Source organism: Perognathus longimembris, chromosome 3 (assembly GCF_023159225.1).
Source record: "Perognathus longimembris pacificus isolate PPM17 chromosome 3, ASM2315922v1, whole genome shotgun sequence".
Lineage (NCBI taxonomy): Eukaryota > Metazoa > Chordata > Mammalia > Rodentia > Heteromyidae > Perognathus > Perognathus longimembris.
The window spans coordinates 108772632-108786941 of record NC_063163.1 but is presented as its reverse complement, the minus strand read 5'-3'; the positions used below and the strand labels follow the sequence as shown (position 1 = coordinate 108786941).

Genomic DNA, 14310 nt, shown 5'->3' with positions numbered 1-14310 from the left:
AAACTATAATTTCACATATTAAATGTTTTTTCACCTTAAAATCCACAAATTAATAACTGTTACTGAAGGCATTTTCACAAATGGTTTCCATGTGTGATCATCTTGACAAGCAATCAGTATTCAGATTGCTACATTTAAGTGCTGAAGGAATATATAGCCAGCTCTGCCTCAACGTACAAAATATCCTTCCTTCAAAAGATTGAGCCTGGGATTGGGACTGGGAATATGGCCTAGTGGCAAGAGTGTTTGCCTTGTATACATGAAGCCCTGGGTTCGATTCTCCAGCACCACATATCTAGAAAACGGCCAGAAGTGGCGCTGTGGCTCAAGTGGCAGAGTGCTAGCCTTGAGCAAAAAAGAAGCCAGGGACAGTGCTCAGGCCCTGAGTCCAAGCCCCAGGACTGGCAAAAAAAAAAAAAAAAAAAAGAAAAAAGATTGAGCCTGTCCATCTATATGGATGATGAATACATCTCTTATATGACTCTTGTGCCTTCTACGTGGGAAATCAGATTCTAAATCATCTTAGTTAACAAATTTACTTTCATGATACTGGGTAAGGGGTTATTTCATATACCATTGGGGGGGGGGGCTTGACGCCCTCCCCCCAAGCCCTAGGGGAATGCGGAAGCAGGCTACGGTTCTCTGGGTCCGGACCCAGAAGAACCGGCTTTGCACCTAGCCCCCAACTCTCTTGCCAGCCCAGGCGCCTCCCAGTCTCGCCCTGGCTCGGCACTTTCGAGTGACGTTAGCTCAAGGGGATCATGTGACAGCTCTCAGCCTATCGGCGTCCTGGCCGATCGCCTTCTCTTGCTATCATCTCCCTTTACCACCCCCCCCCCCCCCCCCGCCTTAATAAATCAGTTGGCTCTGGAAGCCTTCTCCGAGACTCGCGTACGCCTGACTTTATTTACCGGTAAGGAGGTGGGCATGCTTTCTCGTTAGGCCGTGCGTGTCAGGTCGGCCCTGACCCCTCCGTCCCATCCTGGCTATCTGCCGGCTGGGTGTCCAGGAGAGAGGACGAGAAAAGGGGGTGGCGAGAAACCTAGCTGAGCCTTGATCCCCACGCCGGGAGAGGCGACACGAGCCCGACATACCAGTCATAGAGAAAATTTTTTTTAAAGTGCTTAGTTTAGAGACAAAAATACATATAATAGTTTATACTTGTTGGCTGAGTGACCTTATAAAAATCACTAAAAGACACAGTGCCTCAGAATCCTCACTTGTAAAATAGGAATGAATCAATCCACAGTTTGAGGTCAAAATGCACTAAAATACTGGCAATAGATTACATTTCTTCATCACATACTCTTACACTAAAAATATTTTACCAAAGAGCTGATTCATGTGCTAAGGCATATGACATTGAAAAGCAAATACTATGTTCATTTTATAAGTGCATAAGGAAACACTCCAAGCTGAATGTCCTGACAAAGGATGCCCAGTTGTCGTCAAATGGAACTCATCTGTGCCTTTTCTACTCTGCTGCCTTTCCGCAACTACAAGGCCCGGGAAAATTAGAAATCATAGCTTTCCTATTTTATTGAAATCTCTTCTGGTAAAACTCGAATGCTTCCTCTATTAATATATTTAATAAAAAGTCGAATAAATCTGATTTCAATTAAGTTTCAAGTATATGATTTTGAATTTAACTTAAAAATGACAATAAGGTTTAAATATACAGGAAAGACTTGGAGACTATAATACCCAGCACAGGGACTAATAAGGCAAAAAAAAAAAAAGGCTTCCATTTGCCCTCCTCCAAAAGTAGAAACGAAGCCAGGCACCAGTGGCTCATGCCTGCAAATCCTTGCTACTTGGAAGCTGAGATCTGAGGATTGTGGTTCAAAGGCAGTTCAGCCAAGAAAGTCTGAGAGACTGTTATCTCCCAATTAACTACTCAAAAACTGAAAATGGAGCTGTGTGCTAGCTTTGAGCACAAAAGTTCAAGGACAGTGTCCAGGCCCTGAGTTCAAGCACCAGAACTGGCCACAAAAAAAAAAAAAATTCCTAGAAATGAAGAGACAGGGCTTCACATTTTTGACTGGGGTCAGGCTTCCACACAGCTAGGATTCATCATAAACGGTACAAAGGCATCAGGTATACAAAGCTACCTTTTCTTTGTTGGAGAGAAAAGGCAATTGCAGAAAAAAAAAAAGCAACATAAACATCAATAAAAGGAAAAGCAGTAACCACTAGTTAACCCAATATATATGAACCAATTAAATGAGAATCTGTTTTAAAATGGAATAATAACTGGAAACAATGAAAAAATGTCAAACATGTTGTGGTAGGCAACAAATGCCACATGATGTGCCCTGAGGCTTTAATAACTTCTGGAACACAAACACTTTTGAAATCAAGGCTACTTTTCTAATTGCTTCTCCCTACTTAAATTTTTTTACTGTTTTCAATCTCAGATTTTTTAAAAACTGGGTCAATCACATCTTTTGCACAAAATCTTTAAAGTCTTCTCAAAACACAGAATAAAATTCAGATTCTTTCCCCAAGATTACAAACCCTACAACGGCATGGCCCTTGCATGCTTCCCTGACCTCGTCTCATATCCCTCATTCCTGCCCACTGTGCTTCAGTGTGCCAAACAGCCCTGGGACTCTTGTACCATCTGTTTCTGTATTTTCCATTCTTTTTGCTTTCAGTAGATGGCTACTGCATCATTCAGGTGTTAAAATCATAAATTTACATTTTCAAGCAAATTTTAAGTGCTACCTGATCTGTTTCAACACATTAGCCATTTTAAAACTCACCTTTAACTGTCTGGTTTGTATTTGATTCATCTATATACTTAAAATTTCTTATAATGACTCAAGCAAGTTTAATTAAAAACCTAACAATTTTTTTTTTTTTTTTTGGCCAGTCCTGGGCCTTGGACTCAGGGCCTGAGCACTGTCCCTGGCTTCTTCCCGCTCAAGGCTAGCACTCTGCCACTTGAGCCACAGCGCCGCTTCTGGCCGTTTTTTTTTCTGTATATGTGGTGCTGGGGAATCGAACCTAGGGCCTCGTGTATCCGAGGCAGGCACTCTTGCCACTAGGCTATATCCCCAGCCCCAAAACCTAACAATTTTGAGGAGATTCTTAATTATTTATCATCTATCCACTTGCCTAGTTTTTTTTTTTTTTAAATTATGGTCTGAATGCCCATTGTTCATGACCTTTTCATTTTATTGATCCTGTAGCTTGACCCTCTACCAAGTAAGTCTTGGGAATAATTCTGTTAATGGTACTATTTCATCTCCAGGTCAAATGACATTTAAGGCTTACAGCATTAACTGCTAATCTCATGATATTCAAATTTACATTCAAATGCTTTGAAAGGTTAATATACTTTTTTTTTTTTTTTGGCCAGTCCTGGGGCTTGGACTCTGGGCCTGAGCACTGTCCCTGGCTTCTTTTTGCTCAAGGCTAGCACTCTGCCACTTGAGCCACAGCGCCACTTCTGGCCATTTTCTGTATATGTGGTGCTGGGGAATCGAACCCAGGGCTTCATGTATATGAGGCAGGCACTTGCTTGCCACTAGGCCATATCCCCAGTCCCAGGTTAACATACTTTTGAAACTATACTATTTTCAAGCAAAAAATGACTTTGTAATTGACCAATAGTTTTAGTAATAAAGAATTTATGTATAAAATTGGGCTTTTATTATATGCCTATGTTTTAAAAATTCAAATTGCTAGGGAACATAAGTATTTCTCATTTTGATCACATTTTAGAGGTTTAATTTCAAATGCAATTTCCCAAGCATCATTCATGTGGGGAAATTCTCATTAAGCTTTAGGAATCCTTTTTGTAATCCATAAACTTTTAAATGATAGTTTATAAAGACTGTTTATAAAAGCCATTCTGAGTTGAAGACTGAAGTTAGCAGAGCAATCCTAAAAATGTTTAGGCATGCCTACAAAGCACAACTATATACTGGGAAAATCTCTACATGTTACTACTATTATGCTTTTAGTGTGTTGCCAAGTGCAAATATTCTGATTTGTTTAATTCTCACTTAATTGTGACTTCAAAGGAAAAGTACAGGATGTTTGTTATGTTGTGTGGATTGAGGTATCAAAAACATCAAGAGAGGGGCTGGGGATATAGCCTAGTGGCAAGAGTGCCTGCCTCGGATACACGAGGCCCTAGGTTCGATTCCCCAGCACCACATATACAGATAAACGGCCAGAAGCGGCGCTGTGGCTCAAGTGGCAGAGTGCTAGCCTTGAGCGGGAAGAAGCCAGGGACAGTGCTCAGGCCCTGAGTCCAAGGCCCAGGACTGGCCAAAAAAAAAAAACAAAACATCAAGAGACATGATTCCTCAACAATCTTACAGAACCACAGAAACCACCACAAGATTTTTGAGTCAAACAACTTATTCCCACCTCTCATGCCTATCCTTCCTTAACGGTAGATAAAACTTGCTTTTGTCACTCAGCCTATACTGCAAAGTGTGGGTCCAAGAGGAAGGAAGGAGATAAAGAAATGTGCGTTTATTTTCTGATGCTTTAAAACAACACCTGTTTATTATCCTTGTTGTGTGTATGTGTGCACATACAAAAGACAGGCATCACAAGAAAAACTGGGCTGATTGATGTTAGAGTTGAAGTGGCTCTTCCAAAAAGATATAACTTCAATACCTCAAAATGTGACCTTGTAGAAATAGGCCATTGCAGATATAACTAGACAACTATACTTAGAGGGGCCTATGCCCTAACAAGAAGGCAGCTATGGACAGAAACCATGGGAGAACATCACATGGCAATAAAAGCATATCAGTTATGCAATTACAAACCAAGGAATACCAAAGATGGCCAGCAAATCCCAATAGGTTTCACTTCAGACTCTAAAGCCCCAGATTATTTCACAATAAAGTTCTGTTGTTTTAAGGCCCCTGGTTGATAGGACTTTTAGATGGCAGCTGTAGGGTGCTAACATAGTAGGCTACAGTTCAGATGGCCATGTGCACAGCACTGTTTAAGGCTTAGGAAGACTTCTGTTAGGAGTCACCAATCATATCTAAAACTAAGAATAAATCTGACTCTTTCAAGAACTAATAAGAACACAGGCTTTGGAATGAGATATCCATTGTTTATTAACTATATAACCTTGTTTCCCCATCTTTAAAATGGATATAAAAACAGAACTTATTGCGTTAAGCTGCTGCAAAGAGTACAGAAACTAATACACAGATGGTACTCAAACTAGTTGCTGGCAAATAGCACTATTTAAGTCTTAGCTATGATACTGTCTTTATGAACATTCAAGCTTAAAAGAAAGTGTTATAGAGAAACATTCATCATATGAAGCTAAAAGAATTTCTCTAAACAATACTTTGATATAATAATAGTTTTGTATACTAACAGGAGAATGATTATTCACTTCTGTGAAGGTTTTCAGAAGTAATTATAGAGGGCCTATCTTTTCAACCTTATAAAACTCTGTGCTAGCTTGTTTATATGAGAAGTTATGATTTACAGAAAAGTTGCACATTTGATGATATGATACTCTTTCTTGGTTTTAATGTATGTGAGAAATGAGAAATTTTCTCTATAAAACGCTACATGTAAAAAGTAATAGAGGGGCTGGGAATGTGGCTTAGTAGTAGAGTGCTTGCCTAGCATGCCTGAAGCCCTGGGTTCAATTCCCTAGTACCACATAAACAGAAAAGGCCAGAAGTGGCGCTGTGCCCCAAGTGGTAGAGTGCTAGCTTTGAGCAAAAGAAGCTCAGGGACAGTACCCAGGCCCTAAGTTAAGCCTCAGGACTGGCACAAAAAAAAAAATACAAATTAAGGATTTCTATGAAAAAATGAATTGTATAATCTATTTTAAAATGCCAGGCTTCTCATTTTCAACATAAGGTCTAAACCTGTGATTTAGTAATGGTAAAGATCCACTATTCTGGATGAATCTATGATTCAATCATTTTCATATTCTTTCGAAAAACAGGTTTTCTAAATGTCCCTTGCAAAAATATATTTCCAGATGGGTGATAACTTCTTCACGCTCACACTACTATCTGAAAGACTTAAAACTTTACCATGAAATTTATGATCTAAAAGGCAAACACATTTTCAATTTTCTGTTTTAGACATGCCAAAAATTACTCATTTTGAAGCATTTATTTCCTGACTATAGTATCTTTGAATATATTTTACCTAAACTACCTAAATTTTTCACTAAGTATGACAAGTAGTACTTAAAGAGTACACATTTGGCACTAACATTTGGATGTCTTCTTTGTGCTCACCATGGGTAAATATCCACAACATTTTCATAATAAAATAACTTTTAGAAGCTCAAAATACCTTACTAAATACAGAATGTCAATTAAGTTTCAAATTGAACTCAACATAATAATTATGTACAATACAGAATTGTTTTTCTAAACAAAAACATCTCTAAATTAAAGTCAGCATAAATAAATGTAAATTAAAAGCCAGCTAGGCTTGTGGCCTAGCTCTTAGAAAGCACTGCACTTACCCAGAGTTTTACATGCAAATAGAGCCATAGCACTTTGCAGTCTGTCTGGTCTCAGAGCCTGTACCACAAGAACCTTAAAATAAAGATAATTTTTAAAGTAATAAACGTTCCACAATTGCTTTAACTAAAGAATAGTTAAGTGTTATTGTAGTGAATAAGTATTTTCTGATATAGGCAAGCACATAATTGTCATTACTATCCTTCAGTCTGTTAAGAGTTAAGAGATATTAAGACATCTCTTCAATGTCCAAAATATTACCAAAATCTACTTGTTCCTTAAATCTGTTACCTAAGGCAAGTATGAGGTTAGCCATGACTTCAAGATATCTTAAGAGACTAAATGGCAAGTGCAAATTACAGTATACAATCAAAGCACTGCTAATGAATGGAGGCCCAACAATCTACCTTAAAATCTTAAAATCACTATTTCTTTGCTGTCTATATACTTACATATCTTAGTGTTTCCATTTTCATTCCTAGATGTTTCACTATTCTATTTTTTTTTTTTTTTGCCAGTCCTGAGGCTTGAACTCAGGGCCTGAACACTGTCCCTGACTTCTTTTTGCTCAAGGCTAGCACTCTACCACTTGAGCCACAGTGCCACTTCCGGCTTTTTTCTATATATGTGGTGCTGAGGAATCGAACCCAGGGCTTCATGTATATGAGGCAAGCACTTTACCACTAGGCCATATTCCCAGCCCTTCACTATTCTTTTTTAAAAAGCACATTTGGTAAAATAGAATTCATTATATAAAAAGACAGAAATAGAAAAGAAGAAAGATTATTTCTTGGACCTTCAAGTTCTTGAGAATCCTCCCACCCTAAGCTTTATAGCCTATCAAAAAAAATGAGTGAACCAACTAGATTTCACCATTTTATTTTGAAATCAAATAAAAATATCATGTCAATAATACATTTTTGTTAGCTTATAACTCTAGAAAGTGAATAAAGAATGTGTATAATTTGCATTGTAGTTGCCTCCTAAAAGACATTTTAACTACTGTGAGATGCCACTTGGAACAGGGGCAAGAGAAAATAAGGAAGGCTATACGGGAAGACACCCTACTCAGAAGTTTCACCAGTGACATGTCTGGGTAAGGTGGAACCAGAAGGCTCCCATACACCACTGGAAATTAAATAACACCATAAAGGCAAAGCTTCCATTTAAATGTCTACTGAATGAAGAGAAATACTAAATTTTACCTGCTGGAATAAGGAAACTTTCTTTACAAGAACAGATGGAAACTCTTGTTCACATGTTGAATTGTGATAATAAGTACGCCAAAGAGCTACATCGTCCAAACAGAGAGTCTGATAAAGACTGGGGAGAGCAATCTGAAACATAAAAATAACCACAGATAATGAACCACAAGTCATTATGTATGTATTTTAATACAGCAAAAAGTGAAAGGTAACCAATTATTTGTAGGTGCTTGCTACTTGTTTTCTACTTTATGCTTACTTGTCTATTTCTAGGTTAGAAGTAGAGTAGTAGATTCATCAGATATTAAAGACAGTATTAGGTAAAATTGTTCTGAATAGTACGAAATCAACCAATAATCATAAGAAATCTTAATGGCAATTCCTTTGTATACAAATCCTTAAAGACAATCTTTTCAAGTATCTTATTTTAAAAAAGAAGAAAAATCTTCCCTCCACATTTTGCTATCTCCACCTTGTGGAGAGAAAAAAAACTGCTGTCACTAAAACCAAGAACAGATTTTAGTGACTTCTACAGTAGAGCTGTATATTCAACTGCAAATCCATGTCAAAGTTGATATCAACAAGGACTCTTTTTCTATCTGACATGACTGGTGAGGCTCTACTGAGCTCTTTTAGATTAGGCTCCAACCTTAAGCTTCATGTCCTCTCAGAACCCAGTTTTAGCACAAATCTGTTAATCAAACTAGCAAGCCATTCCACTTTCAATATGTAATCAAATTTTTCATCCTCAATCTTTGGTATGTGATCATCCTAGTCAGGCTCAGCAAAAATATTGCTAAATGAACTGAACCCAAGTTGTTTCCTTTATCTGAAATGGTTCCTCTTAGTAGTTCTCCACGCAGAGACACCAGACTCTCCTTGACTATGAATGTTCACTTGTCCAGGGTACATCTAGAATTCAGCTCAGTTCCTACACTAAAGTCTCTGTTCCTCAAATACAATGTTTGTTTTGTTTTGTTTTTGCCAGTCCTGGGGCTTGGGCCCTGTCCCTAAGCTTCTTTTGCTCAAGGCTAGCATTCTACTGCTTGAGCCACAGAGCCACTTCTGGCTTTATCTGTTTATGTGGTACTGAGGAGTTGAACCCAGGGTTCGATGTGTGCTAGGCAAGCATCACCACTAAGCCACATTCCCAGCCCCAAGATTTTTCTTTAAATATTAAAAAAATTATCTTTAGTGTCAGCTTCTCTATAGTACTGGTTTTCTGTAACAGTATCAATTCCTTAACAAAGCTTAGTTTTCTAAATCATATCCATTTGTCTCTGTGAGAGCATATTCCTTCCTTGGCAACTAAGTGTTTTAACCCATTTATTTACTTCATAAACATCTACTGAGCATTCAATATTCCAACAATATCATCTCTCAGAGATTTTCCCAAACATATCTGTTCCTGTTACCTCAGTATTCCTTCTTTCCAATATTTTTTGAGAGCAGGCAAATATATACAGATGGAAAATTGCCACTAAAAATATGGAGTGGGAATGTGGCTTAGTGGTAGAATGCTTGCCTAGCATGCATGAAGCCGTGGGTTCGATTCCTCAGTACCACATAAACAGAAAAAGCCGGAAGTGGCGCTGTGGCTCAAGGGGTAGAGTGCTAGCCCTGAGCAGGGACAGTGCCCAGGCCCTGAGTTCAAGCCCCAGGACTAGCAAAATTCAATAAATAGAAGAGGTAGCTAGATAAAAATTACAAAGAGAAAACATCAAAGGTAAGAGAAAATTCTGACCAAATAGAATTTTTCCTAAAAAAAAAAAAAAAGTTGTTTGTTTGTTTTGGTGCTGGTACTAGGGCTTGAACTCAGGGCCTAGGTGTTATCCCTTAGCTTTTACACTCAGTATCAGTGGCCGGCCCTCTACCACTCACAGAGCCGGAGCTCTACTTCTAGCATTTGGCTGGTAACTGGAGATTAAGAGTCTCACAGACTTTCCTGTCTGAGGATGCATTAAACCACAATCCTCAGATCTTAGCCTACAGAGTAGTTAGGATTATGCATGGGTCAACCAGTACCCAGCCAGGTACAAGAGATTAGACTCACCCAGTAGGTTGTAGTGGATGAAAAAGCTAAACAAGTATTATAAGTACCAAACATGGACGATGGGAGAATTCTGATCAGACCAACTTAGAATAGTTCTTGCTACAACTAGACTACAAAGTGCATAAATGAGCCCCAGAGGGGTTCAGTAGATTGATTAAAGGTGGGTCAGACATTAATAACTTGAAAGGATGAATGGGACAGGGAGAGATGATGGAAAGGATGACATTGATTAAGATACACTATACTCACAAACTGACATGCTACACTGAAACCCTTTTGTATAGCTACTTAAGAGAATGACTAAAAAGTTTGGTCAAAATATTTTTAATAACTGGTGCTAGGTTGACTTGTATCCAGCACCAAATAAATGATAAATGAAAAGAACAATGAAATGATACAAAACAATCCATTTCTTTATTCAACAAATATTCATGAAAAAATTGTATGGAGAATATACGGGAAAGAAGGCAGACTATGCAGCAAGGCGTCCAGTTCTGAATCCTGCCTCTACTCACAAGTTAACTCAGTGATATTCTCTCTCTGCATCTTAGTTTCTTAGTCAAAGTAACTACCTCATGATGATACTGGAATTATTTAATAAATCATTTTTTAATTCTTCATCATGCCTGGAATCATCAATAGCTACTAGCTATTCTGACTCTTTATCAGGGGCTAACATATGATATTGTGAACAAAATTAGGAGGAGGAGAGATACACAAATAAATAAGAAATATTTGAGGACAAATGCTTGTCCTTCATTCTCCAACACTTTGATGTTAAAGAAAAACACAGAACTCTTGAGAAAAAGAGAAACTATACTGGGAAAGCTTAGAGATATTAAAGGTATATTGCATAAATGAGATTTAATAAATTAAATATTGATTAAAGAGAAAATTATAATAAATTTTGGTGTCCTTTACTGATATTTTGTCTTACTCATAAAAATATCAGCACTTATTAGCATGAATAAGTAGCACCTACAAAATGTCAACAGAAATAACTGAACTACACAAAATTAAAATATCCCTTACGGGAGAAATTGAATACCTTTAGTGTTGCCACTGCCCAGCTTCTTTCCTGATCGATCCAAGATGGAAGCTGATCACGTATTCTTTGTTGCGAGTCCTTTAATGAAAGCAATTATTTTCTTAGGATATTTTATAACATTCAGACTTCAGAAATAGCAATTAACCAGCTATTTATAAACTCTGTTAAAAATTTACTTATTTTGAACTAAGTGTAGTAGCTCAGGCCTATAATCCTAGTTACTCTGGTGGCACAGACCTGGAGGACTGACATTCAAAGACTGCCCAGATGATAAGTTTTGAAACAAGAGCGAAAGAAAGGGGGGAGGGGGGAAAGTTATATACATTTTTTTTTTAGTATTTAATATACTCAAAAAATGGATTTTTCAAGGTCAAACGGCATCAAAAGTGTGTTAAATAGTATGACAGCAAAGGCTAGGTCATACTGCTCAAATGTATAATTTCAGTAATAATTTTAAACTCCTTGGAAGCAAATTGTATTTCATGAACCTAAAACCAGAGCACTTTCAGTGTGAAATAGTGAGATTTAACTTACAGCTTTCCGTAACATATCTCCAACAACCACACCTGTAAATGTGTCCCACTCCTGTTGAATAAAAATATGAAAGCAAAGAATTTAAAAATGCTACCCAGTCAATAGAGTAACTTTAATTTTCCTAGAAGATGACTTACAATACAGATCCTTCCTAAGAACATGTGGAGAATGAAGGGAGAATCCTCCCAAATTCCTACTTCTAGAATTCTAACATTACAGGAGTGCATTCACTTATTATCCAATATTAATGAAATCTACCAGGAATAATTTTATCAAAAACAAAGGTACAGTGAGCTATCACTCACTAGCTACACAGTACTTGGAAAATATTTATGATTGTGCTTGCGATATTTATTTTCCATAATCTCTACATCATATTAACTACCTACAAATGAATAGTTCATGTAGTGTTCTTATGCTTATAGGGAGTCTTAGGTGCTTTACATACTTAATTCATGAATATTCATGCAGATCTACTACTGCTAGTCTTTATTTCATTAATCACTTTATAAAATTCAACATCCATAAGACTTTATTTTGCTATATGTTCTTTCTTTTCATGTTCAGTAGTCAACACAAAGACAAATCTGTATCATGGACATATGATCCTTTCTAGGTATTATGTCCTTGTATTGCCACAGTAGAAAGCAAAACATTGTACAAAATTCTGACAAGACTGTAATGTTTCTTGTTGAAGAGTTAAGAATATTAATTTTTAAGGCTGTTTATAATAAAGAATTATGTTGAGTTTAAAAAAAAAACCAAAGGTACAGATAGCTACATTCTTTATGTTACCCTGACCACCCAAAACGGAAACATTATTTCATTTCCTATTCTTTACTACCATGTAAACTGTAATGTACACCCAACATTTAAAATTAGGACAAAGTCAGGCATCGGTCAGTGGCTCACACATGTAATCCTAGCTACTCAGGAGGCTGAAATCTGAAGATTGGGTTCAAAGCTGCACAGGCAGGAAAAGTCCATGAGATTCTTATCTCCAATTACCACCAAAAAACTGGCACTATGGGGCTGGGGATATAGCCTAGTGGCAAGAGTGCCTGCCTCGGATACATGAGGCCCTAGGTTCGATTCCCCAGCACCACATATACAGAAAACAGCCAGAAGCGGCGCTGTGGCTCAAGTGGCAGAGTGCTAGCCTTGAGCGGGAAGAAGCCAGGGACAGTGCTCAGGCCCTGAAGTCCAAGGCCCAGGACTGGCCAAAAAAAAAAACAAAAAACTGGCACTATAGCTCAAAGTGGTAAAGCGCTAGTCTTGAGCAAAAAAACTCAGGGTTAGTGCCCAGGGTTAGTGCCCAGGCCTTAAGTGCAAGCTCCATAACTAGATGTTTATGTACTTAAACTATTCTTATAAAATGGGATAAATTGCCATTAACTCTACTTTTAGCCACAGGAACAAGAATAATCCAGTATCAAGGACTCAAATGAATGTGGTGTTCACTCTGGGACCCCCCCCCCCACGCAGCTACACAATAGAACTCCCATTCTATTTGTCACACACTGGTCAGCAAATAAAATATATAAAAGCTTAACAGCGGTATGGAAATTCTATTAAAAGTCCAACTCTCTGCCTCCACCCATCCTAGCCACCTACTTTTCCTATTGAATTTATGTAGCTACATGTAAGTAAAATGGGAAAGATTACTATTAAAATATATTAGAAAATGTTTTTTCAGGTGCTATTCTTATTTTTTTCCAAATACTAATTTAACATTCCAAGAAGAGAAAAGTAGGAAATGTAAGATTTATACTATATGAAACATACTGATGGTTTAAGCAGGGAAGACATCAAAGTTAACAGCAGAAACAAAAGGAACCAAATGAACAAATTCAGGAGAAACAACACAAGGGAGAACAGAGCAGGGGGACTAGAGAAAAAGCAAAAGCCTACCCAGACTGTGAGTGGTCTACTTGCTTTTCAGTACTGAATGAGTGGACTAAGAAGACAGTCACAGTTTGATCAGACACACTTAAAGGCTACTTGGTCAAAGCTGCACTGACCTTATAATAATCACAAAACCACTGCAAAAATCACTTTCAAAAATATTTTTTTAGTAGTGCTGTGGCTCAAGTAATAGAGTGCTAGCCTTGAGCTGAAGAGTTTAGGGACAGCACACAGGCCCAGAGTTCAAACCCCATGATGGAGGGAGGGAGGGAGGGAGGGAGGGAGGGAGGGAGGGAGGGAGGGAGGGAGGGAGGGAGGGAGGGCGGGAGGGAGGGAGGGAGGGAGGGAAGGAAGGATTTTTTAAAAATTAGAAGCAGACCAGAGATGGATTAGTTAGCTCCAGGTTAAATGAGGGTCACAGCAACCTGAGATGAGGCTATGGGCAGAGAAGGTAAGCTGTACATGAAATAACATAAACCTGTGGACTCCAGGAAGCTTCCAAGAAGTGTCCACCTCCTGAGCTTCAACTCAGGGCCTGAGTCCTGTCCCTGAGCTTTTTTGCTCAAGGCTAGCACTCTACCAGTTGAGCCACCACTCCACTTCCGGCTTTTTGGAGGCTGTTATGAGTCTCATAGACATTCCTGTCCCGTATGGCTTCAAACTACAATGCTAAGATCTTAGCCTCTTGAGTAACTAGAGGTAAGCCAGCAGCGCCTGGCTCATCTTTTGAAACTTACCTTTTAAGAACTCAGAGGAAGTAATAATGTGGTTGTCTATACATCATATCTCACTTTTTACAATTTTAAGTTCCATTGGTTAGACTAGGAAAATAGAAAGAGTGACTCTTCTGGAATCCTGTGCTCACAGGTCTATGCTCAGTAAAAAATAAGGCAGCTAGGTTACTGACATTTCTTTCCTTGCCATCACTCTGGAATATTGTGTTCATCAGCAGGAAGATAGCCAAAAAACAGTTATCTTGTCCTTAACTTGTAAGTAAATGATTAACAGGTTAAAAGACAATTTTTAGACTAAAATGATTTGAAATCTAATGAAAAGTTCACCCATTACCAAATTTCTATGTAACTC

The 14310-nt window shown here is 38.1% G+C and overlaps 1 protein-coding gene across 2 annotated transcripts in view; it reads right to left on the bottom strand.

Annotated features, from left to right (window-relative positions):
- Dync2h1 (dynein cytoplasmic 2 heavy chain 1) overlaps window positions 1–14310 on the bottom strand; it is a 154181-nt gene that overhangs the window by 41996 nt on the left and 97875 nt on the right. For both annotated transcript variants that reach the window (XM_048343745.1, XM_048343746.1), the window contains exons 72-75: window positions 11320–11370; window positions 10786–10863; window positions 7685–7816; window positions 6482–6554 (exon numbers count right to left, since the gene is read on the bottom strand). In XM_048343745.1, coding sequence (XP_048199702.1) covers window positions 6482–6554; window positions 7685–7816; window positions 10786–10863; window positions 11320–11370 — 334 coding nt within the window. The remainder of the gene's footprint in view (window positions 1–6481; window positions 6555–7684; window positions 7817–10785; window positions 10864–11319; window positions 11371–14310) is intronic.